Source organism: Paracoccidioides brasiliensis (genome assembly GCF_000150735.1).
Source record: "Paracoccidioides brasiliensis Pb18 unplaced genomic scaffold supercont2.10, whole genome shotgun sequence".
NCBI classification, from domain to species: Eukaryota; Fungi; Ascomycota; class Eurotiomycetes; order Onygenales; family Ajellomycetaceae; genus Paracoccidioides; species Paracoccidioides brasiliensis.
The window spans coordinates 328,711-349,898 of record NW_011371367.1 but is presented as its reverse complement, the minus strand read 5'-3'; the positions used below and the strand labels follow the sequence as shown (position 1 = coordinate 349,898).

The window sequence follows — 21,188 nt, the reverse complement described above, 5'->3', positions numbered from 1 at the left end:
ACGTCCGTATGGTATTATTGTTTCAGTGTAAATAGATATATTATCTAGCAATGGCAAAATTTTCGGCTGCTAGACGGCTCCTTGTACAAGTTAAATGTTCTATAAACGAATAAACCAATATAGATATGGAGGATAGTTACTAGATGGAATCAAATGTTTTCATATATTATTGTAACGCAATGCCTATGTCCTTTCGTCGTGGTTCATGAAACTATATCCATCATCCCCTGATTCTAAACACGCCACACTTGTCAACAATCTTGGAATTTCCCATTTGTCACACAAAGAGAAACAGAAATTAACGGGGAAGAAAAGGTATTAGCATCATCCTGAATGGGAATGTGTCCCAAAACAACCCTTTCTTTCTGCTATTCCCTGCTTTAGCATACCAATTAATTCGCGGTTTCTTCCCCCCAGGCAATTGCCTTGCGGGGGAAAACACGCTTATACAGACTAATCCCAATAGCATCCTGCGGATTAATTTTAGCATCAAACGTTGCTTTGAAATACCCATGCGTCCCCAGACTCTCCTTGATGTACCCGCTCCGACCCCTCTTCGTCCACAGTTGCAGGGCTTTGAACCAATTCACGTCCTCCGCGTTGAAGAACATGTAGCGCACCGTGACGACCCTCTTGTGAATCTTGTAGGGGTGGCCAGTCAGGATGACCCGCTTGGCAATAACACGCGAATGGTCTGGTGCCATCGTCGTCCCTGTGCCGATTAGTTCCCAGGTATCCAACTCGCTGGCATGGTAGCTGCCATTGCCGCTGGCTGAATGCATTGCCTCAGCGTCTGTGGTGGGTGGCGAGTTTCTGAACACCAAGACTGGCAAAGAGCCCCATGATACGGGGCCGATAAAGGTGGCTACAGCGCTGCGGCCAGGATGCAGGTATCTGTTGAATTTGTGGACGTTGTTGGGTGTGTTTCCGGCGGAGGAGAAGAGGGGTTTGATGACCAGGCGGCGCGGACCACATTGGATGATTAGTTCTTCTTTGGATTTCAGGGGCTTTTCGACGCTGGAGTTTAGGGTTATGTTGATGTTGACGACGGTGTTTTTGTGTTCGTGGCGGAGGAGGGAGAAAAGGGAGATTGGTTGTGAGGGACGAGATTTTAGGCTGAGGTCTACATCACGGAGATGGACATTGACGCGGGTTCCAGGCCTGACGCCACCTGCGAGCGCTTCCCTAACACATTGGTTTTTGGAGCTTTTGTAGTCTGGGACTTGAAGTAGACGGCGCCAGTCCTCAGGCTCATGGGCCCTGTCCTCTTCCATTTCCCAATTGCTGGTTTTCAGATTTTTGAGGCCGCGGTACCTAGCCAATCTTTCTCTTGCGATGGTGTGTGGGTGAAGTTCTATTTCATCGGGAAATTCCAAGTCATCCTTTTCTTCATTCTTGCGGCTCGCGCGATATTCTTCTATTTGTTCAGCCTCATCATCAGGGGATGGATCCAGGAGCATTTCTGATTGTGGGTATTCAGAAGGGCCGCCAGCCTCAGTCATAGCGTCTCTATTGCTATTGTTTACATTGAAAACACCGTCCTCTGGACCGGCTGGGCCGTCCAAGTCCATATCATCATCGACATCATCCATTTCATCAACTAGATCAGAGCCAGAGTCGGAGAAATCGTCAAGATACCATGCTGCCTGGTAATCTGACGTGCCCTTCGGTAATCGCCTTGGTCGTGTGGTTCTCTTCTCATCGTCGTCCGAGAAATAGTGATAGTCGTCGAGAAGCACACCTTTCTTTTCAGCATCACCCATAGAGACTGCATCATCCACCATAACGACTTCATCAGGAGCCACGGTAGCTAAATCATCACAATCAGCACTTGGTTGGTCCAAAACCTGGGGCAGAGCTGTGTAGTCGATATTCATTCGATCATCGCCCTTCTTCTGTTGTTTCGATGAGAGCAATGGCGCAGCAGTGATAGATGAGATCATATAGTCGCCCCAAGAAGGTATGTGAACTAAGCGGTCCGCTTTTAAGCCTTTGCCCCGTACTACACCAGTAACCACAACTTCGCCGCATGCTTTAGATGACAATTCGGGCCATTGTATGGCTTCAATAAGCATCCAGCTTCTGTCATCCCGCCAGCGAATGCCTTTCGGTGTTGCTGTACATATACCCCTTACTATGTTGGAACATTCTTGTCTTGAGTCTAGAGAATGCACCTTTTCTAATATAGGGAAGAAGAGTGTGATGTAAGACTTGAGTGAAGCTGTGATTTGTGGACATCTCTTGGGGGGTGTGATTTTGTCAAGACCCTATGAATAACCGTTAACTACTAGAGAATAACAAAGTCGACGGAGCAAACTTTTCATACCTGTACAACTGCAAGTACATTGGATATACCTTGCCCTTTAATAGCTCGCAACAGCAACTCAGCCCCCTCGTCCAGTGTATCATCTGCGGGAAGTATAAAAATGACGAAATCCGATAGGCGACAATTGTCCAGTGCTGCAATCAAGTCTCGTCTCGTGGGGATATATAGGATATTCTGTTTAAATCTCTCTATGCGCACACGGCACGTACTGCCCTGGACATTTGTTTCAGATATATCGAGGCTTTCGTTCAGTTTTTTGATAGCGGCATGGGGATCGGCGGCATCCGAAAGAGGTATAACGGCAACATGTCTCGCAGCACCGTTTTGGCCGGAGAATATGCTCAATGACTCAGACTTGTTTTGGTGTTTCAATCTTTGCTTCTGGCGTGCTTGGTTTCGGCGATCAAGTTTCGACATAAGTTGCTGGTGGGGGGTTTTGCGGCCACCCCGGTCTTCTAGTTTGCCTACCAGTAGAGTGTGTTAGGCCGTGCGCAAGAGTAGTAATTCAAAAGTAGCCGCATCTTGTTTATTTCAAAACTGAATTACCTTTGGATAAATCTTTAAGAGCGCCTTTGGACATTTGTCTTGACTTAAACGACTTGTGCGTACACTTCGTCGTACTCCGATGGTGGTGCGGAGTAGCCACAGCGGGAGCCATGCTGTGAGAGCTGGACCCTTTGAATCTGTATGGGAGAGAGGCCAGATTGACAGCGATATATAATGAGAGCCAACAGACTATGCAGAAAAGCAATGCGGAATCTTACCTTCTAACGCTGTAATCGTCTCTCCCATTTAGTCTGGATTTTTATTTTCAATATCGGAGTTTATTTTCGTGGTCGTTTAATAAATTTAATGCAAGGCCAGTCACATGACATGTGTTTGTGCCTTTTGCATCATTTCCCATGTCGCAAAGCCACAGAAAATAATCCACCAGACGAGAGATTCTGTGTCGGCGATGCGCTTCCTCTGCGACATTCTGGGGGATTTTGCAGCGCGGGAGCCTTTTGATACGGTGAATGTAATCCCTCGTCTCAGCTATGGAGGTTCAATCGGTCTCCCAAAAAAAGGACGTTGTCCGCCAATCACACAGGAAAAAAGGCACCGAGTCGCGGGAGGACAAGCAGCGACTGGCAGAAGCGCGACAAAAATATGGGCGAGGGAAGCAGATTAATGCGAAGAGTGCCAAGGACAAGAAACTCCGCAGCAACCTGAAAAATCTGGAGGCGAAATATAAAGATGCAGCGCTGAAAGCGAAAGATGCGGAAATTCTTCTGGAAGCCGAAGGTGGTTATTTGGAACCTGAAGGGGAACTCGAGAAAACATACAAAGTGCGACAGAAGGATATTAAGGAAAGTGTGGGCATAGAAACTGCACAGAAAGGCTTTGAACTCAAGCTGGGAAGACTTGGGACCGTATACCGCTGATTATACGAGAAACGGACGGAAACTTTTATTGGGAGGCAGGAAGGGACATGTTGCTACCATGGACTGGCGGGACGGGAAGCTGGGATGTGAATTACAGCTTGGAGAAACTATAAGAGATGCCAAATGGCTGCATAACGACCAGTTCTTTGCCGTGGCGCAGAAAAAATATGTCTACATTTACGATCATGCTGGTGTTGAGATACACTGTTTGCACAAGCATGTTGAGGCCACACACCTGGAATTTCTTCCGTACCATTTCCTTCTTGCTAGTGTTGTGAGTATAAGAAAAATACCCTTACACGCAGACTACGTCCATTGACGTGTTCTCTCTCCTCTAGGCTACCAGCGGATACCTCAAATATACAGACACCTCCACAGGCCAACTGGTAGTAGAACTGGCTACCCGTCAAGGCTCCCCAACATCCCTTTGTCAAAACCCCTATAACGCCATTCTACACGTTGGACACCAAAACGGCACCGTCTCTCTCTGGTCTCCCAACTCTTCAACTGCCCTCGTCAAGGCCCTCACCCACCGTGGACCCGTCCGATCAGTGGCAGTCGACCGACAGGGACGATACATGGTATCAACAGGTCAAGATATGCGCATGGCAATATGGGATATCCGCATGTTCAAGGAGGTACACAACTATTCCGTTCCCCAACCCGGCTCAAGCGTTGCCATTAGTGACCGCGAACTCACTGCGGTCGGCTGGGGTACACAAGTCAGTGTATGGAAAGGACTATTCACGGCTGCAGCTGCAGACCAAGAGAAGGTGCAAAGTCCATACATGGCCTGGGGCGGCGATGGGAAGCGCATCGAGCGCGTCCGCTGGTGTCCATACGACGACATTCTCGGAGTGTCGCACGAGAAGGGATTCTCCAGCTTAATCGTGCCGGGCAGTGGAGAGCCCAACTTCGACGCCTCTGAAGTCAATCCATACGAAACCACCAAGCAGAGACAGGAGGCCGAAGTACGAGGCCTACTTACAAAACTGCAGCCAGAGATGATCTCACTCAATCCGCACTTTGTGGGAAATATTGATATTGTGAGCGATGCTGTGCGCAGGAAGGAGCGCGATCTCGATAGGAAACCCGATGATATTATTGAGAAGTTGAAGAATCGCGGTCGTGGGAGGAATAGTGCGTTGCGCAAGTATTTGCGCAAGAGGGGATATAAGAATGTTATTGATGAGAAGCGGCTTAAGGCTGAGGAGCTCCGGAAAGAACGCTCGTCTAGGGCGAAGGAGAATTTGCAGCGCCAAAAGGCTGGTTTGGGACCTGCCCTTGGGCGCTTTGCGAGAGTGAAATCTTTGTGACCTCGTTTTGACATATTATGGCATATTTTCTTCGGGTCTAGGGCGAAAATAGCGTCTAGGAGCTCTGTCATCGACTCTCCCGAGATTCGTCGCTTCAGATACTCCTTTCCACAGAACACCTGGTTTATTTTTTATTATGCCTATGATGTTACATTAGTGTACATCTTTGATTACAGCATCGCATTGCGCAGGAGTTCTAGGTCGGAATGGATAGGGAACTGTATGGGTGTAGTAGAAAAGGTTTCGAAAAGGCAGGATAGAAATATAATTCGTTTTCGATTTAAAAGGTCGTCACTTAGATATGAACCATCGCTACATGACCAAGTTCCTCACGGTATGGTAGGCCACTATGTATATGATGAGCTCCTATATGATTACCACTTTTAAAAGATACATGCACCTATTAAGAACTATAATCAGACAAAGATGCAACAGCATCAACTGCTGCTCCCCTCATTCAAACCTCCCCAGACCCCCTAACCGCCCCATTTTTCCACCTCTGCAAACTAAGTTCATACGCCCCACTAGCCTTCCACGCACTCAAAACCAGCCCCACAATATGCTCAACTCCTTTGCCATTCTTCACCTCTGCAAACACCGTCGGACCCCCCTCCCTCATTTTCACCGCATCCCTCTCCATAACGCTCAAATCAGCCCCAACCGCATCCGCTAGATCAATCTTGTTCACAACCAGCAAGTCACTACCCGTTATCCCCGGTCCCCCTTTTCTAGGGATCTTGTCTCCGCCCGCCACATCGATGACGTAGATTATGAAATCGGCCAGTTCGCGCGAGTAGTTGGCGGCCAGATTGTCACCCCCGGATTCTATTAATAGGAGATCGGTTTGGAATTGGCGCTGGAGGGATTGGAGGGCGAGTAGGTTAGCGCTTATGTCTTCGCGGACAGCGGCGTGGGGGCAGCCGCCGGTTTCGATGGCGCGGATGCGCTGGGGGGAGAGGGCTTTGTTGCGGGTGAGGAATTCAGCGTCTTCTCTGTTGGTATTTTTGTAAGCTTGGTTGGGAAAGCAGAGAGTGATTGTTTGTGGAGATTATGAGCAATTTACTTACTTTGTGAATATGTCATTTGTTACGGCTGCAATGTTATATTCGTCTCGCAGAGCGAGACACAATGCAAGCATCAAGGCAGTCTTTCCCGAGCCCACTGGACTATATGTAGACAGATGGTCAGCACATATAAGCCCCTATAACGTAGCCAAGCAGCATTTTATTGCTTCTTTGCCTCATCCCCAAATAATTGAAATCAAAATCGGAAATGTAAAATTGTATGCACGGGGGGCCTACCCGCCAATACCAATCGTAAATGCTCTATCATTCCAGTCACGCCCTTCGATCAAGGGCATTTCCCGGTTCAGATATGAGCCAGGGCCATCGAGAATCTCATGCGAATGGCCATGCGCAGCACCATCGTGGGAATGGGTGTGTGTATGATGATGTGGGGCGCCGGTTGACATGTCGAAAATCAGTCGAATATAAAGGGTATTTATGGGTATAGTTATTGGTTCAGCTGCTTGGGTTACCACGCAAGGGAGCGTAATAGCAAAGATATCGATTTCAATGGCCCAGCTCAATCGTTTGTTTTCCGATGTTTGCTGTTCCTTGTTCCTGGTGAGAAAAATAGGGATTAAGAGGGGGGCCGTTGAGATAATAATCGTGCCGCTGTGCAACCCACACCTCGTGTGGGTGTGCCACACCAAAATGATAAAAACACTGAAATGATAAAAATCTTGAATCACATCCTCATTATTGCACTCTATATCAACAACCAGTAGCTAATCTATAATAAAAAAGATTATCTACATCATTCTCAGTCTTATTTGACATTGTGGTGAGTTATTAATTGATGAAGATGATGAAGATGATGAAATTGCAAGATTTTTATCATTTCAGTGTTTTTATCATTTTGGTGTGGCGCACCCACATGAGGTGTTGCGCAGCGGCACGATTAACCGGGCCCTAGAGGCTTCGTAAGCTACCGCTCACCTGCAACCTGCTGGTCGGGCCCTCTTACGAGGGCCCGCCAGCTCAATGTAATCCGCCATCTCAACGTTACTGCCTGCCTATACCCATGACATTCAGCTAATTTTTCAACGAATTGCTCTATATTTTATATATACAAGTAGATTATAGTGTAAATGAATTATCTCTGAGATTTCCTTGTAAATTTGGTGGCATTCACATAAATGCCTTTATCTCTGCAATACCTCTTAAGTTCCTTCATAACCCTCTTCCATTTTGGCCGCAATTTCTCCAATGCCTCCTCCATATCAACCTTCTTATTAATTGCCGTCATTTTGCGGCAGTAGCTTGCGGATATGACACCTCCCTTATTAACCACCCTCCGCGAGCCGCGGAGGCGGCGTTCTCGAGCCAGTGTGGCAGCAGAGGTTTGAGCTAGCTCCTCCTGCAAAAGAGCCACTGTATTGACCATTGCAATACTACCCTTATAAAGCTTTTGTAATCCCATATAAATATAGTCCGTGTCATAGTTGTCATCCTCCTCCAAAGCCTCCAGTTTCCGCTTATATCGATTGAATTGGTGTATGGTGGAAGGAGTATACCAGGTCTCTGAGTCGGTGGAAACAGACCCCTTGGATTCCATAGGAGTTGATTCAAACTCACGTAATTTATTAAGGACAACTGACGGATTGAATGGAACCAGGCCAGTTGCTTTCCATCTTTGCTTGATTGTATGAACCTTGAACGTTGCTTTCCAAATAGAGGTGATAGCATGAAGAAATTCAACCTTTGTGAACTTCTCACAACCACGTCGCGTAGCTTCCTCGACTGCGGCAGAATGATGATGTTTAAAAGCCTGAAAAACACCAACGTCCAGAGGTTGTAAAAGATGACTAGTGTGAGGAATTAAATAGAAAGGTATGATGTTGTGCTTGTCACAAAAAGTCATAAATTCAAGGGTGCAATGAGAATCAAATCCATCTAATAGAAGCAGACGGTGGGTTCCTTTGATGCGGGCTTTGGTGGAGCGATGGAAGTGCTGAATCCATTGAAAAGAGATCTGATCATTATTATAGCCAGTGTCAGACGTAGCTATCATGGCATCCTTCTCTATTTCATCTGTCCACTGCTCTTGTAGCTGCTTTGCAGTGAGAATATATAAAGGAGGGATAGTAAAGCCATCAGTTGCAATCCCTTCAATGATTGTAAGAGTTTCCCTGTTATTTGAACTGCCAACATAGGTTCTCCTCCGAGGATCTCGCGTTATAATCCACTGATCACGGCCGATTCCTATTCTGAACCCCGTTTCATCAAAGTTGTAGACATCACAGTCCTGGATCCCATGCTTCTCTTTTATCTCCTTAAAGCGGTTAAACCAATCAAGAATGAATGAAGGTTAGTGAGCCTGTTTCCGCAGTATATCAATGGTCTTTTGCTTGCGTACATTATACTCTGGATGACGTTGAAGGAATCTTTTGACCCAGTGCTCTCCAAGCCCGGGTGGAGGTGTGGTGAGATCGGTATGACTCTGCGCAAGTAGAAATTTGGCAGCACCAAAGATCATTGAATGATTGAGAGGTAGGCCTAGCTTATCTAGGGATTCTATATAGAAACAGAGTGATTTTTCCTGGCCAGATGATAATAGTCAATTAGCAGGGGTTCATTCAATTTGAGAGACGCGACCATTATAACGATTCAGCAGCCGGGAGTAGGGAACTTCAAATTTTCACGCCAATGCTTTAATATTGGGATTTTCAACATTGGATATTGAAGATAATGCATCTGCGATCTTATTCTCTATTAAAATATATGTAGAAGACATCACGTTGGGTGGTTATTGCATATTAAGAACAGGGATTTGCAAAAATAATCATATTTTGAAAATAATCGCGTTGAGATGGCGGATTACGTTGAGCTGGCGGGCCCTCTTACGACCAGCAGGTTGCAGGTGAGCGGTAGCTTACTAAGCCTCTAGGGCCCGGTTAGTACTTACTGATGATCATTCACACAAATAGTGACATATTGTCAAGATGCTAACCCATATCCGGAGACATACTTACCATATTGGGAAATTATATTACTACATATAGTTTGGCGCATGAAACTTCTTGTCGCCCTCGGCCTCAACACTTCTTGATTGCAGTTACAATCGATGATGCAAGTATCAAGCAACAGAGAACCAAAAGAGGACGCAGAGCTAATAACGAATGCAATATATAACTTGATGTCATCAGGTGTCTTAGCATACATATATGACCCAGCATAAAAACATGACCACTGTGTAGCAAAGACTAGGGAACGGACATAAAATATGAGCGGTTCGTTTTACATTATAATACGCCACCAAATCTTGGTCAGATTTCCCTTCTCCAAATTGCTCATAAAGCTCAAGGTGAGAATGAAGTTTGACGCAAAGAATTGTGGCATCACTAATTTCACATCATCATCAAGTGAAATGCTGCTCGGGTCTGGATGCCGGGAAACCTAAGGCTTGCAGCTAGCAACACACAAAAAGACCGCACACGTACATCAAACGATGTAGGTAGAAATTAAGGTATAATTCTCATTCGATGAGCCAGTGAACAATCTGGGTTTGTTGTCGAATGACCCAAAAGAGAGTGGAAAGTTGGTGGGACTTGTGTGCCGGGAGATTATCTTTGCGAGATTTGGGCTTGGGCACGATAGGATGTAGTTTTATCATGACACCATAGAGAGTAGGGCTTAAAGACCTCCCCATGCTCCACCGCGGAGGAAGAATAATCGGGGGCGAAATGGAAATCACTCGGTACCGCGGTTGGAAGGAGACACATAAACAAGTAACAGAGTGGAAGGATGTAAAAGAAACCGCCAATTATCATGATATTAAGCGCTGGGGATAACAATGGAAAATAACAGAACCGAATATGATCATTTGTCACGGAGAGCTACCTGTGTGCGGGTATGATGATAACCATGCCCCTTCGTCCACAGTGAGCGGTCAAGCAAATCCCTACCAAGAGCCCGCGTCACTTATACAAAATGTAGAAAGCCAAGGTGAGAGTGGTTGAGGTAGAGTATCTTCCCGTTTATTCCGTCAAAACACCGAACAAGTAAAGAGCGGGGGGAAATACTTTGAAATAAAGCAAAGAAACGCAAGCTGCAAGTTCAAGAATGCAGCAAATGTAAAATAGCACAGGGAGATCACGCGCGAAAAAAAAAAAAAAAAAAAAAAAAAAAAAAAAAAAAAAACCTAACAAATACAAAATTAAAAGTGAAAATAAAAACGACAGCAGCAAACACGTAAACTAATCAAGATATCCAGAGTGAAATTCCGAGGTTTATAAACAACAAAAGCGCCACGCCGGAACCGAGAGAGAAAAAATCAAGTAAAAGCAACCCCTGCCAATGGTAGTCCAAAATAAAGTATACTATAACAACAGACGCCCGATTACTTCAAAGCAGGTACACTAACGCCAAGTCCATCTCCAAGGGGGAGTCACGAACACAAAAAACAAGAAGAAATGAAGAAAAGCATGGGAAACGATGAAGGTAATCTCTCAGGGGGACACATTATTTCCTAATTTAAACCCTCAGTAAAGGTGTCCCATCTTAACTTCAGCTTGTGCCCTTTTGCCTTTTGCCACCAACCCTTGGACTGGCCTTCGGTGCTTTTGACGCAATTGGACCGGTGCCATTCACGTCTGGGATTGCACCAGTATCATCCCCTTCGCTCTTGATGGCGCTTCGCCGGCGTTTGTTGCTCACATTGGGACTGGTATTGGCACTCGTTCCCTGACTGCCACTTGTATTCGTACCCTGCTGGCTTTGCTGCGCAACCATTGCAATGGGCCCTACCATGCTGTTCTGCGCCGGACTGGGGGTATGAGTTGGTCCTCCGAGATGGGGAGAGCCTTGGCTTCCTGGTAGGCCTAGATGAGCTGCGGCAGGTGAAGAGAATTGTGTTGGTCCATTAAGGCTAGGTGTTCGTTGTCCAGGGGTCTGTTGAGGCCCCATGTGCCCCTGGTTAAATGCAATCGCTTGAGGATGAGAATTGAAAGAAGCAACTAATTGTCGGAGAGCGTCTGGAGGGGACAGGTGTGGACACTGTATTGAATATTGAAACAACGTTTGCATTTGAGAGATTGTCTCCGCGACCTGGATATGAATTGAAATCGGTTAGAATATTCGATCTTATTAAGAAATAATGGAATCTCGCCCATACCTATAAAAATTTAATTACTGCAGATGGGACACCGTGTTCCGTGACTATGGACTCAGGAAGGGTAACTGATGGTCCGATTGGCTGCTTTTGCTGTGCTCTCTTGGCAAGACCCTTGCCAACTTTCGGGCTTTGCTTCTGCTCTGGAGAAACTGGTTGCAGCGCAGTGCGCGGGATATACTCCGTGTGATTCTTAGTGGTAAGATCGAGAATATCAATTTTTCCATTTATGTCGTAATGCGCTCTTAGTGTGCCATGAGCAACGACCTGCCATAGTCAGTGAAAATCCCGAAAGAGAAACGACAAGTAGTTAGCCACATACTTGACAATCATTAGCTAGAAAGTAGATGAAACATGTCTTGTGACTCTCGACAATTTGACTACCAGTTGGAAGCTCCTTTTCCTGCGCATTTTCGACAATCATCTGTATATGTCTTATGCCACTGGTAAACTGAGTGTAGTAATATCGGGCGAGAGCAGGCGTAGATATCTCGAACTGTTTAGCGCCTTGTTCTGCACACCAAAGTCCTTGTCGTAAGACTCCGCTTGGAGAAAAGAACTGGTCGACAAAGCGGCTCCAATACTCTATACCAGGTTGGGGTGACTGAGCCTGAAAACCAAAATTGGGTCAGTCACGTTATATAAATAAAAAGGTCTAAGGAAAAATCTCAGCGCAACTTACGGAGAATGCGCTCAGGTGTTCCGCGAATGTCAATAATCGGAGAACCGCAGATCTTTTTATGGGGTTGGCCATTCTCTGTGGCATCATCATTGCAGAGCCGGCACCTTGCTGTTGAGCTCGGAGTTGCGCTTCGTGGGCTGTCATCTGATGGGGTTGGGTATGTTGCTGCGGGGGTTGGTTTTGCGAATTTGCTACTTGTTGGAGTTGTGGTTGGTTTTGTGATTGCGACTGAGGCTGTTGTCCTTGCTGAGAAGGTGCTTGAGATGACGGAGTAGGTTGCTGTTGGTTTGTCTGTTGAGATTGTTGTGGAGTATTAACTTGGCTAGGGGGCCCAGGTTGCGGATGAGGAGGGGTGCTCTGGGCATCATGAATAGATTGAGGTTGCGGACCAGCTCGTTGTTGGGCACTTTGTTGGTTCTGTTGATTTTGATGGGCTGCTAGTTGCAGCGCAAGGTATTGCTGCTGTTGATGTTGCATGGTATGTGCTTGTCCTTGATGCCCTTGGGCTTGAAGATGTTGTAAGTGAAGAGGAAAGGGTCGCATGTTGGGATTAGCCTGAATAGCAAGCTGCGCAGCATTTAAGCCTTGGGTTCCATTTGGCAAAGATACGGGAATTCCCTCCATGTTGCTGTTGCTGCTGCTGCGCTTGCTGCTGCTGATTAAGTTGCTGCGCCTGCTGGTGTTGCTGGTTATGCTGCTGCTGCTGATGTTGATGCTGTTGCTGCTGATTATGCTGTTGTTGCTGTTGTTGATTATGCTGTTGTTGCTGCTGCAAAATCATTTGTCGTTGTCTCAGCATTTGTTGATGCTGCAGTAATTGTGGGTTGTTGGGATCTAAAATGATATCCATGAATTAGCAATAAGACATGGATAAATGGAAATACAAATAATACAAAATTCATAAAATATAAAAAAGAAAGTAGGTACAACATCGTTCTCAGATATGCTCACAGAAGTGAAGCAAGTGACATGAGATAGCTGAATGGCTGTTGGACCACCACAAGAAGCAAAGAGGCACAAGGGAGTGGTTTAGAAGGTTGGATTAAACGAAGAAAGGTCTGCAGTAAAACCTACAGTTTTGCCCCATCTGCTGAGGGTGATACATTTGATGTCCGTGGGTAGGGCCAAGATGCGATAATGCGTGAGCGCTGGGCCCAGGTCCGCCTGGACCGGTGGTGCCCGGCGGCATGCCGCCCATCACTGGAGCCCCTTGCGTCGCCTGGGGTCCCCCTGGACCAGAGACACCAGGATGCAGCTGCTGTACAATACCGGCTCCTGGAGCTTGTCCAGCGAGATGTGCCGCGTTTGGGTGTTGGCCCCCAGCCATAGGATGACCAGGAGGCATCACGGGGTGGTGAGCCATGCCAACTTGGTGGGCAGGATATGGCTGCGCCATCATCATCGCCGTGGAACGAAGTCACCGAATTCGGGACTCCAAATGGCAGTTCTGGGGTGTTGGGGAATCGGTTTGGCTTAACTGGTTTCCAATATATCGACCAAATTGAGAGCTGTAGTTGGCTAGGTTCCGACTCAGGACGCGACTGGCACACCGCGGTTGGTCGGTCGAGAAGTCGAGAAGTCGCGCAATTTCGACCATGAGAGAACGTTGGTCACAGCCTCCGCGTCCAGAGCAAGAATCAGATCTGAAAAAGGCGTCAGCAGCGGATAACGATGACGGGTACAGTGAGCAGAGAGGATAGAGAGGTCGGAGGTGGAGGGGCAGGGCAAGTGATCGAAATATGGCCCACCTTGTACAAGTTCCGTCACCAGCATGAGGTGACCACCCAGCGGCACAACGAATCCAACCTAATCGTGTCCACAGAAGGCGTTTGAGACAAACTGGGAGGGCGATGTCCAAAGTGATGGGATGGGCGCATGTTGAGAACTTCAACTTCACCAAGAGGATATGGACGAGCGTCGTTACAGTATACGCTAGTCCCCCTTGGGATAGGCGCATCACGTGGGTACCAATAATGCGGCTCTGTTGTTGTTAGTCAGCTGAAGTCGCTTAATTTCGGGAATTGCAGATTTTACGATCCGGTATTTAAAGCTGCAGCTTCTCGACGCGTTTTTTTGTTTGTCTTTTTCTTTTCTTCTTCACTTCACACAACAGCGGTAAAGGACGCGGGCGTCTCCCTTTGACAGCCAGCAGCAGCAGCATTGCTGTAGGAACTGATTGATGATTGCCATAGGTGTTTTATTTTCTGATGCCTCGTTCATCCTCATATTCTGTTTTGAAACAGCTAATGGAAGGTCAATGAAGATTTTTTTTCCCCCCTCCCTGGAGCATAGTTTTCCAATTCATCTAATCTGCAAGATGACAACCCTTTTCATACTTCTTTCACTTCCTGAGTCGACCTTGAAGAAACGTGTCGGGCCTTCCCTCTCCGGTTGGTCTGCTACTTGCCAGTACTTTTTGTCTGATTACGTTTATTTCTCTGAACCGAGTTTTCTTTATATCAAATGTGTGTTGAATGATACTAACATTGGCACTCAATAGGACTCGAGGCGTTCAATGCTCAATTTCAGTTAACTAATCTCAACATCTGCAACTAAATTGTGCCCCCTTCTTCAGAGAACTACTTAACGTAAGTTTCTCTACTGCTATCTCGTCTTCCTTCTTCCCCTCCTTCTGCTTCCCCTCATCTCATGATGAAATTTTTTCCTACATTCGCAGTTTCCACGCTAGCCGTCGCATGAACCTAATAAGTCGACGTGTCGTTGAGCGGACAAATATTGCCTAACCTTGGATGTCTGATTTTTTGCCTACTTGTTACAATTGATGTATCCCCAGCTATATCTATCCTCAAGGCAAATTGGCTAATCACTTCAATTGTTTTTAGTTATACGTATAGTTTAAACTGCTAGCCCATATTGGCACCCTACTCTGCCTCGTTTAAAAGGACTTACCAGATATGTATTTGATGGGTATTTAGTTCTCCCATCGTAAAGAATGTTTCGTAGATAGTATTTACTATCCTTTCCGGTACTCGAGCAGCCATATAAAGTATCATGCTTGCATATCCTACTTAATATTTGGATAATTCCTTAATCTTTTGCTCTTGCTTTTAAATTATCAGAATCATGCTCTCTTGTATAAATTCACGTACCCACAGAGTATTCATAGCATCTCAAAATTCAAAATAATAAAATGAACAGGGGTTCGTTCGATCTACTTTTTATATAAGCTAGCCGGTCTATATTTCGACCAGACCCCTTTTTCGACCACTCCATCCAAAGTAACCACTCTTTCTATTTGGGTAAATATTTAACTACAAATTCAATCTAATTGTCATTCAAACATGCAGGCTTCCAGACCTGCTGCTAAAGCTGCTGCTGCTGCTTTTTTAGCCTCAATTTCTGGCTTCTGTAGTTGTTTTCTAGCCTCTAGAGCAGCAGCTTCCTCTTGAGCCTTCTTAATCCTTTCTATATTGATAAACTAGGTATTTGGATCAACTTCCACCTTCTTTTTGGTTTTTGACTGCTGTAAGGTCTCTACTTGATTAGAGAGTTTAAAAATTGTAGACTGACTGGCAGCTTGTAGAGCATTTAACTTGTCAATCATCTTGCTAGCTTTGCAAAGAAAAACTCACTACTTTCTTGTAAGAATTCTCTCCTTATTCAACTACTGCAGAGCCTTATATATATGCCTAGGATCTTGGGGGGTTGTAAGCAAGAGATCTTGCAGTTCAGAAGATAGAGAGGTTGTAAGTGTCACTGGCCTAGAGTTAGATTGACCCTGATCTCAAACCTGAGAGGAATCTAATTCCTTGGAAGGATTAAATGGCACTAGACCAGCTGCTTTCCACCCTCCATGTATATCATAAGATTCTAAGGCCTTTGAACATGCTTGTTCATAGGCTTGTATGAATCTTCTTTTCTTCACAAGAGCTGCATCATTCAGATAGCTTAAGACAATGATCTCAGCTCTATAGTAGCTCTTCATGAGTGAAAACACTTCAAGATCCAATGGCTGAAGAACATGAGATGTATGAGCAGGTAGAAACACTAAATGAACCAAATTTATATGACATTTTTGTAGAAATTTGATAATGACATGACTGCTGTGATCATCCAGCACTAATAATCTATGCTGATCTTCCTTAAACATTTGAGGTAGAAAAATCATACATAATCAGTTGAGACATATATTATTCAATGTCCATCTATTATCTGATGTTATATAGATTCAATTGAGTATATTCACATCCTCAAACCAGCTAGATTGTGCATTTTGACCTTGAAAAATGACTAGAGAGTCTATATAGTGCTCATCAGCACTAATAGCTTCAAGAATTGAAACTCACTCACAATTAGAGGGAGATTTAACATAGATTTTGTCTTTTCTTTGCTCAGCAAGCACTCTGGTGTTTGTACATACTTCTAAAGCAATGCCATGCTCATCCATGTTCTATATATTTTCAGTGACTATCTCATAAGCCTGTTGTGTCTCAGAAAAGTAGTTATAGAACTGCTGAAGTGTTTTCTGCTGAGTATTCTCTATTCTTTGAGACTCAATCCTTTGGCCAACCACAGATCTTATCATAGAATTTTGTTTTAGAAACTTTCTTATTCAATTCTTACCCAGCTGAGCAGGATCTCAATTTATTCATAGAATTTGAATCGTCATTTCTTGTACACATACATGAGAGGATGGAAATCCTTGTGAATCTTGCTCTTTTATCCATTGAACTAGAAAGATCTCTTGCTCTGGAGTCAACTTTTATTGATGTTGATGAGCAATTGCTTGTTGAATGGAATCATTCATTCTACTCTTCAATGTGCTTTGTGGGATGTTATATGCTTTAGCAGCAGCTCATTCAGATTGAAAAACACCATCTTTTAAATTCTCTATAGCAGCAGCTATAGCAGCTTCATTATTAGGCTTCATTTTAATAATGTGGTTGAGAAAACACATGGTAAAGGTGGTGAGTTAGGTTTGAATAGAGTGGTTGAAAAAGGGTCTGGTCGAAATATAGACCGGCTAGCTTAGTTTGATGTTAAGATGAATGAGAATTTGCTGCTGTGCTTCGGTTATCGATAATCCGAAAACGCCGAAGTCGCTCTGTGTAGTTATTAGTCATCCAATCTTCCAAGCGGCGTGAAAACCGTTGCAACGAAACGCGCAAACCAACCCAGGCCGCCATCAATTTTCTGTCTCGTGCCGTTCGAAGACGAGCTCGTATGTTATTATACGTTCATTTTCTCCTACATTGCCGCTATAACCGGTGGCAGTGGCTCAAATACAGCCCTGCATGAATTCTTCTATCTGCTGCCGGCTGCTGTCAGTCCATCAAGCATATCTGAGAGCGCCATACCGAATCATTGGCCGTCGTCGACTTCCATATGCGGCCCGCAGCTTTCATGCTTCCTCTCCTTACCAATCTAACCCACAGGATCCGCCTCCATCCATTGACTCCACCCTCAGTAACACCAATTCCAGTACCCAAAAAGACGCGGAGGGCCATAACGCCTCAAAAGAGGATGCGGAGGTTGTAAAGCCCGATGCAGCACCAAAACCATCCCGGAGACCACAGGGACCCTATGGCTCAGCTGTTCGCCGTGCGGCAAGGAACAGGAAACCTCGAGAACAAACACGCATCGTCGCCGTTGTTCCGGAATGGTTCCGCGAACGGAACGTGGTAGCTCAAGATATATCTGTTCAAGTTGCTGAACCAACAAATCACAATGTGGAGTTGGAGCCGTTATCTCGTGACGTGGAAGAAGTGGTAAACGAACTTGCGCAGGGTGGAGAGGATGGTGATAATGGTGGTTCCGGGCGTCCATCAACGCTGGGCAGTCGTTACCGTCTTGCTCGAGCCATCTGGGACGAACTATGCGCCTCCGCTAAAGCGGGACTGAATCTACCCCCGTCCCGACATATCGATGAACCATCGGCGACCAAGTCACATTTGGTTCTACAGTATCCTGGAGAAGGGGGGATTTTGTTTTTGGATGCAGTGGTTAAGAAGCTGACGGCGAAGCTTAAGACAAATCTAATAACTCTGAACGCACAAGATATTGCTGAGCTCTATGCAGAACAGGATCTCGTTGAGTCTAGCGCACCTAGTTCCATTACAGATATGGGATATGAAGTGTACCAGGCGAGAAAGCCTCACACACCAAGAGAACCTGACGAAGAAATTGAGGAGGGAGAAGACGAGGAAAGTTGCTCAGCAGATGATGATGATCCTGACGTGATACCCAGCCGAAGACAGGATCACAAGTTCGTCCTTAGAAGTAATTCGGATATTTTTCAACATATGCTTAATGCAGGCCGTGTGGCATCGATTGGGACGGCTAGGGTGTTTATTCCACGCCCTCACCGAGATAATCCAGAACCGAATGAAGACATGATATGTTTTCGTGTTGTGGCCCAACTCCTTTCTATTTCGCATAATCATCAGAATAAAATACCCATAGCTGGTGCGGAGAATATCACCGAGTCAACTGCTGAACCAGTCCCTGAACCAACCCAGACCACCTCCCGACCAGACCTTATTATTCAAATTCAAGATTACAAGGATATGGAGAGCACCCGAAGTGGATCGAAATTCCTCTCGATTCTCCAGCGAGAGGTTCAGAACAAGAGGCGGGAGGGTCAGAGAGTTATGGTCATCGGCACGGTATCCGCGAAGAAACCAGAATATCCTCTGGGAAAGGTGTATCCGAAGCTTGTGAAGAGAGACTACAACGACGAATTCGCCAGGACAATAATTGTCACACCCGCCATGAATGCACAGGCAGTCGAAAAGATATTCTCGGAAGATTCGAAGCGAAGAACTCTTGAGATCAACGTGCGCCATTTACAAAATATGCTGAGGGTTCGAATAAACGATCCACAACTAGCAGACACAAGTTTACTACGCGGTCCAACATGGCCCTTGGATACTGCTGTCATCGAAAGCTCCGGTCTGGACGATGGATATTGGTCATTTGACCGTGTTCATCGGGTTGTTTCACTTACGCTTGGTAGCATAGAAGGCGCTGGCAAACTCGATGTTCAGCAGATACAACGCAGCATCGACCTAATGGAAAAGAGCGATCGCGCTAAGAGTGACTGGATGGTCGAGAGGTATCCCAAGGTGAAGCCAACTCAAGCGGAGAGGGACTGGGAAAGCCGTTTGAAGCAGCTGCGGAAGACATGTAACAGCCACGAAAAGAAACTCCTTAACGGCGTAGTCGATGCTGAAAGTATTCGCACAACCTTCGAGGATGTTCATGCGCCTGCAGATACTATTGAGGCTCTCAAAACGCTCACATCTCTGTCGCTCATTAGGCCTGATGCATTTACCTATGGTGTCCTTTCTACCGACAGAATCCCAGGTTTACTACTTTACGGGCCGCCAGGAACAGGAAAAACGATGTTAGCCAAGGCGGTCGCCCGCCAGAGTGGTGCCACCGTTCTTGAAGTGAGCGGCTCTGAAGTCTACGACATGTATGTCGGAGAGGGGGAGAAAAACGTAAAAGCTATTTTCACGCTAGCAAAGAAGCTCAGTCCCTGTGTAGTCTTTATCGATGAGGCAGACGCCATCTTCTGTTCGCGGGTTGCAGCCAGCAACCGAACAACGCACCGAGAGCTAATAAACCAGTTCCTACGCGAGTGGGATGGTATGAACGAGCTCTCCGCCTTCATCATGGTAGCCACTAACCGTCCTTTTGACCTTGACGACGCCGTCCTACGACGACTCCCCCGACGACTCCTAGTAGACCTCCCCACCGAACAAGACCGCCTATCAATCCTAAAAATCCATCTGAGGGAAGAGCAAGTGGATGCATCATTGGATCTGGCCGAATTAGCCAGCCGCACACCTCTCTATTCAGGCTCGGACCTGAAAAACATGTGCATTGCCGCAGCCCTCGCTTGTGTGAATGAGGAAAACGAGCAAGCTGCTCACCATACCGGTGATGAGCCGTTCAAGTATCCGGAGCGAAGAATACTTAGAAAAGCCCATTTCGAACGCGCCATGGAGGAGATCAGTGCGTCGATCAGTGAGGATATGTCTACTCTCTCTGCTATTAAGAAATTCGACGAGAAGTATGGAGACCGCAAGGGGAGGCGAAAGAAGAGCGTTGGATGGGGGTTTAAAGCTCCCCATGAGCTGGAGACAAATACAGGGGCTGGACGGGTGAGGAATTGATGCTTTGGTCCCAAGGAGGAACATAAGGAGGGCCGAGGGATATATTCTACAACTCTACATATATAACCACGGGTCTAGGTTAAAGGATTTCCTCTTTTTTTTGTTTTATTTTTATTTTTATTTCTATTTCTATTTCTCATTCCCTTGTTTTTGGTCGGTTTTCGCTGCATTTGGTTTGTTTTCATTCCTCGAAGGCATGCTTGTAGAATAGACACCCTTTTTGTGAAATTAATGATGTACTTCTAGGTTTCGTCATGTCATTATTTCCGATGCTTTTGAAGAAAGGAAAATTATAGAGATATAGCTTTTAACACAGCATCTTCGAACTTCATTTCTTATTTCTATAATATTTAATTAACGTAATCCATCCCCGAGCGGACAGACAAAAATCCTAGAGTGTAACTAATTAAATTTCAACCTTAAATATCTATGCCCAACAACAACTCATTAAATTACACTAGAGTTAGGATATCATTTTCTTATATGCTCAAGTATATTGCATTTGCTGCACCTTGATGGAGTTCATGAGTGCGATAAAGACTCTTGAGGTCAGAGATATGAGGAATTAAATAAACACATTCGCAGATGAATAGTAAGCTTCTAAGCTTCTTTTGTTAGACCCTCTTCATGTTGAATTCTGCACCATTCTTACTATATTTTTCATTTTTCATTTTTCATTTATGTTTTTATTTACAATAAATATATTTTATTATTATTGACTCATCATTGACAAATTCAACTGAATGAATAGATATCATTCTCATATCAGAACAGTAAGAATTTTATATTGAATCACTGCACTTTTTCATCGACCACAATGAACATCCTGAGTAAAAATGCAGATAAATACGGTTTGACCAGATCTCTGAACAAGGATGAGAAGAAATGAAGTTCACACTCTCCTCTCAGACAATTCAGGCTGAGGTTACAGGCGTGAATCAACGTCAGCAGAATGGCATTGATTAAAGAGCTCACAAGACAATCTATGATTGAGGTACGCTTATATTCGCCCATGCAAAACTTTTATACAAAATTTCTGGCCAGAGATCACACATACTGCAGCCTTTCTCTCCAACTAGTCACTGTCATCAACGCTTAACATGGCACTGTATCAAGCCGAGAAAC

The 21,188-nt window shown here is 45.4% G+C and overlaps 8 protein-coding genes across 8 annotated transcripts; 3 read left to right on the top strand and 5 right to left on the bottom strand.

Annotated features, from left to right (window-relative positions):
• Nucleotides 1-392: 392 nt before the first annotated feature.
• On the bottom strand, nucleotides 393-2,984 carry PADG_07012 (uncharacterized protein; the record flags this gene model as incomplete). Its single annotated transcript, XM_010764069.1, has 3 exons — nucleotides 393-2,267; nucleotides 2,327-2,790; nucleotides 2,873-2,984. 3 exons carry the CDS (start codon nucleotides 2,982-2,984, stop codon nucleotides 393-395), a joined length of 2,451 nt encoding a protein of 816 aa, XP_010762371.1.
• Nucleotides 2,985-3,363: 379 nt separating this feature from the next.
• Nucleotides 3,364-3,750, top strand: PADG_12223 (uncharacterized protein; the record flags this gene model as incomplete). The annotated part of the gene is made up of 1 exon (XM_010764305.1): nucleotides 3,364-3,750. The coding sequence occupies one exon, from the start codon at nucleotides 3,364-3,366 to the stop codon at nucleotides 3,748-3,750; it is 387 nt and encodes a 128-aa protein (XP_010762607.1).
• Nucleotides 3,751-3,808: 58 nt separating this feature from the next.
• On the top strand, nucleotides 3,809-5,066 carry PADG_12222 (uncharacterized protein; the record flags this gene model as incomplete). The annotated part of the gene is made up of 2 exons (XM_010764304.1): nucleotides 3,809-4,024; nucleotides 4,089-5,066. The coding sequence occupies 2 exons, from the start codon at nucleotides 3,809-3,811 to the stop codon at nucleotides 5,064-5,066; spliced, it is 1,194 nt and encodes a 397-aa protein (XP_010762606.1).
• A 457-nt stretch (nucleotides 5,067-5,523) lies between these two features.
• On the bottom strand, nucleotides 5,524-6,537 carry PADG_07010 (urease accessory protein UreG; the record flags this gene model as incomplete). The annotated part of the gene is made up of 3 exons (XM_010764216.1): nucleotides 5,524-6,058; nucleotides 6,134-6,232; nucleotides 6,368-6,537. The coding sequence occupies 3 exons, from the start codon at nucleotides 6,535-6,537 to the stop codon at nucleotides 5,524-5,526; spliced, it is 804 nt and encodes a 267-aa protein (XP_010762518.1).
• Nucleotides 6,538-10,636: 4,099 nt separating this feature from the next.
• On the bottom strand, nucleotides 10,637-12,465 carry PADG_12221 (uncharacterized protein; the record flags this gene model as incomplete). The annotated part of the gene is made up of 4 exons (XM_010764303.1): nucleotides 10,637-11,176; nucleotides 11,262-11,507; nucleotides 11,563-11,850; nucleotides 11,923-12,465. The coding sequence occupies 4 exons, from the start codon at nucleotides 12,463-12,465 to the stop codon at nucleotides 10,637-10,639; spliced, it is 1,617 nt and encodes a 538-aa protein (XP_010762605.1).
• A 7-nt stretch (nucleotides 12,466-12,472) lies between these two features.
• On the bottom strand, nucleotides 12,473-13,318 carry PADG_12220 (uncharacterized protein; the record flags this gene model as incomplete). The annotated part of the gene is made up of 2 exons (XM_010764302.1): nucleotides 12,473-12,756; nucleotides 12,997-13,318. 2 exons carry the CDS (start codon nucleotides 13,316-13,318, stop codon nucleotides 12,473-12,475), a joined length of 606 nt encoding a protein of 201 aa, XP_010762604.1.
• Nucleotides 13,319-13,339: 21 nt separating this feature from the next.
• PADG_07008 (uncharacterized protein) lies at nucleotides 13,340-13,879 on the bottom strand (the record flags this gene model as incomplete). The annotated part of the gene is made up of 1 exon (XM_010764068.1): nucleotides 13,340-13,879. One exon carries the CDS (start codon nucleotides 13,877-13,879, stop codon nucleotides 13,340-13,342), a length of 540 nt encoding a protein of 179 aa, XP_010762370.1.
• A 3,298-nt stretch (nucleotides 13,880-17,177) lies between these two features.
• PADG_07007 (uncharacterized protein) lies at nucleotides 17,178-20,063 on the top strand (the record flags this gene model as incomplete). The annotated part of the gene is made up of 1 exon (XM_010764067.1): nucleotides 17,178-20,063. The coding sequence occupies one exon, from the start codon at nucleotides 17,178-17,180 to the stop codon at nucleotides 20,061-20,063; it is 2,886 nt and encodes a 961-aa protein (XP_010762369.1).
• Between the last annotated feature and the right edge of the window lie 1,125 nt (nucleotides 20,064-21,188).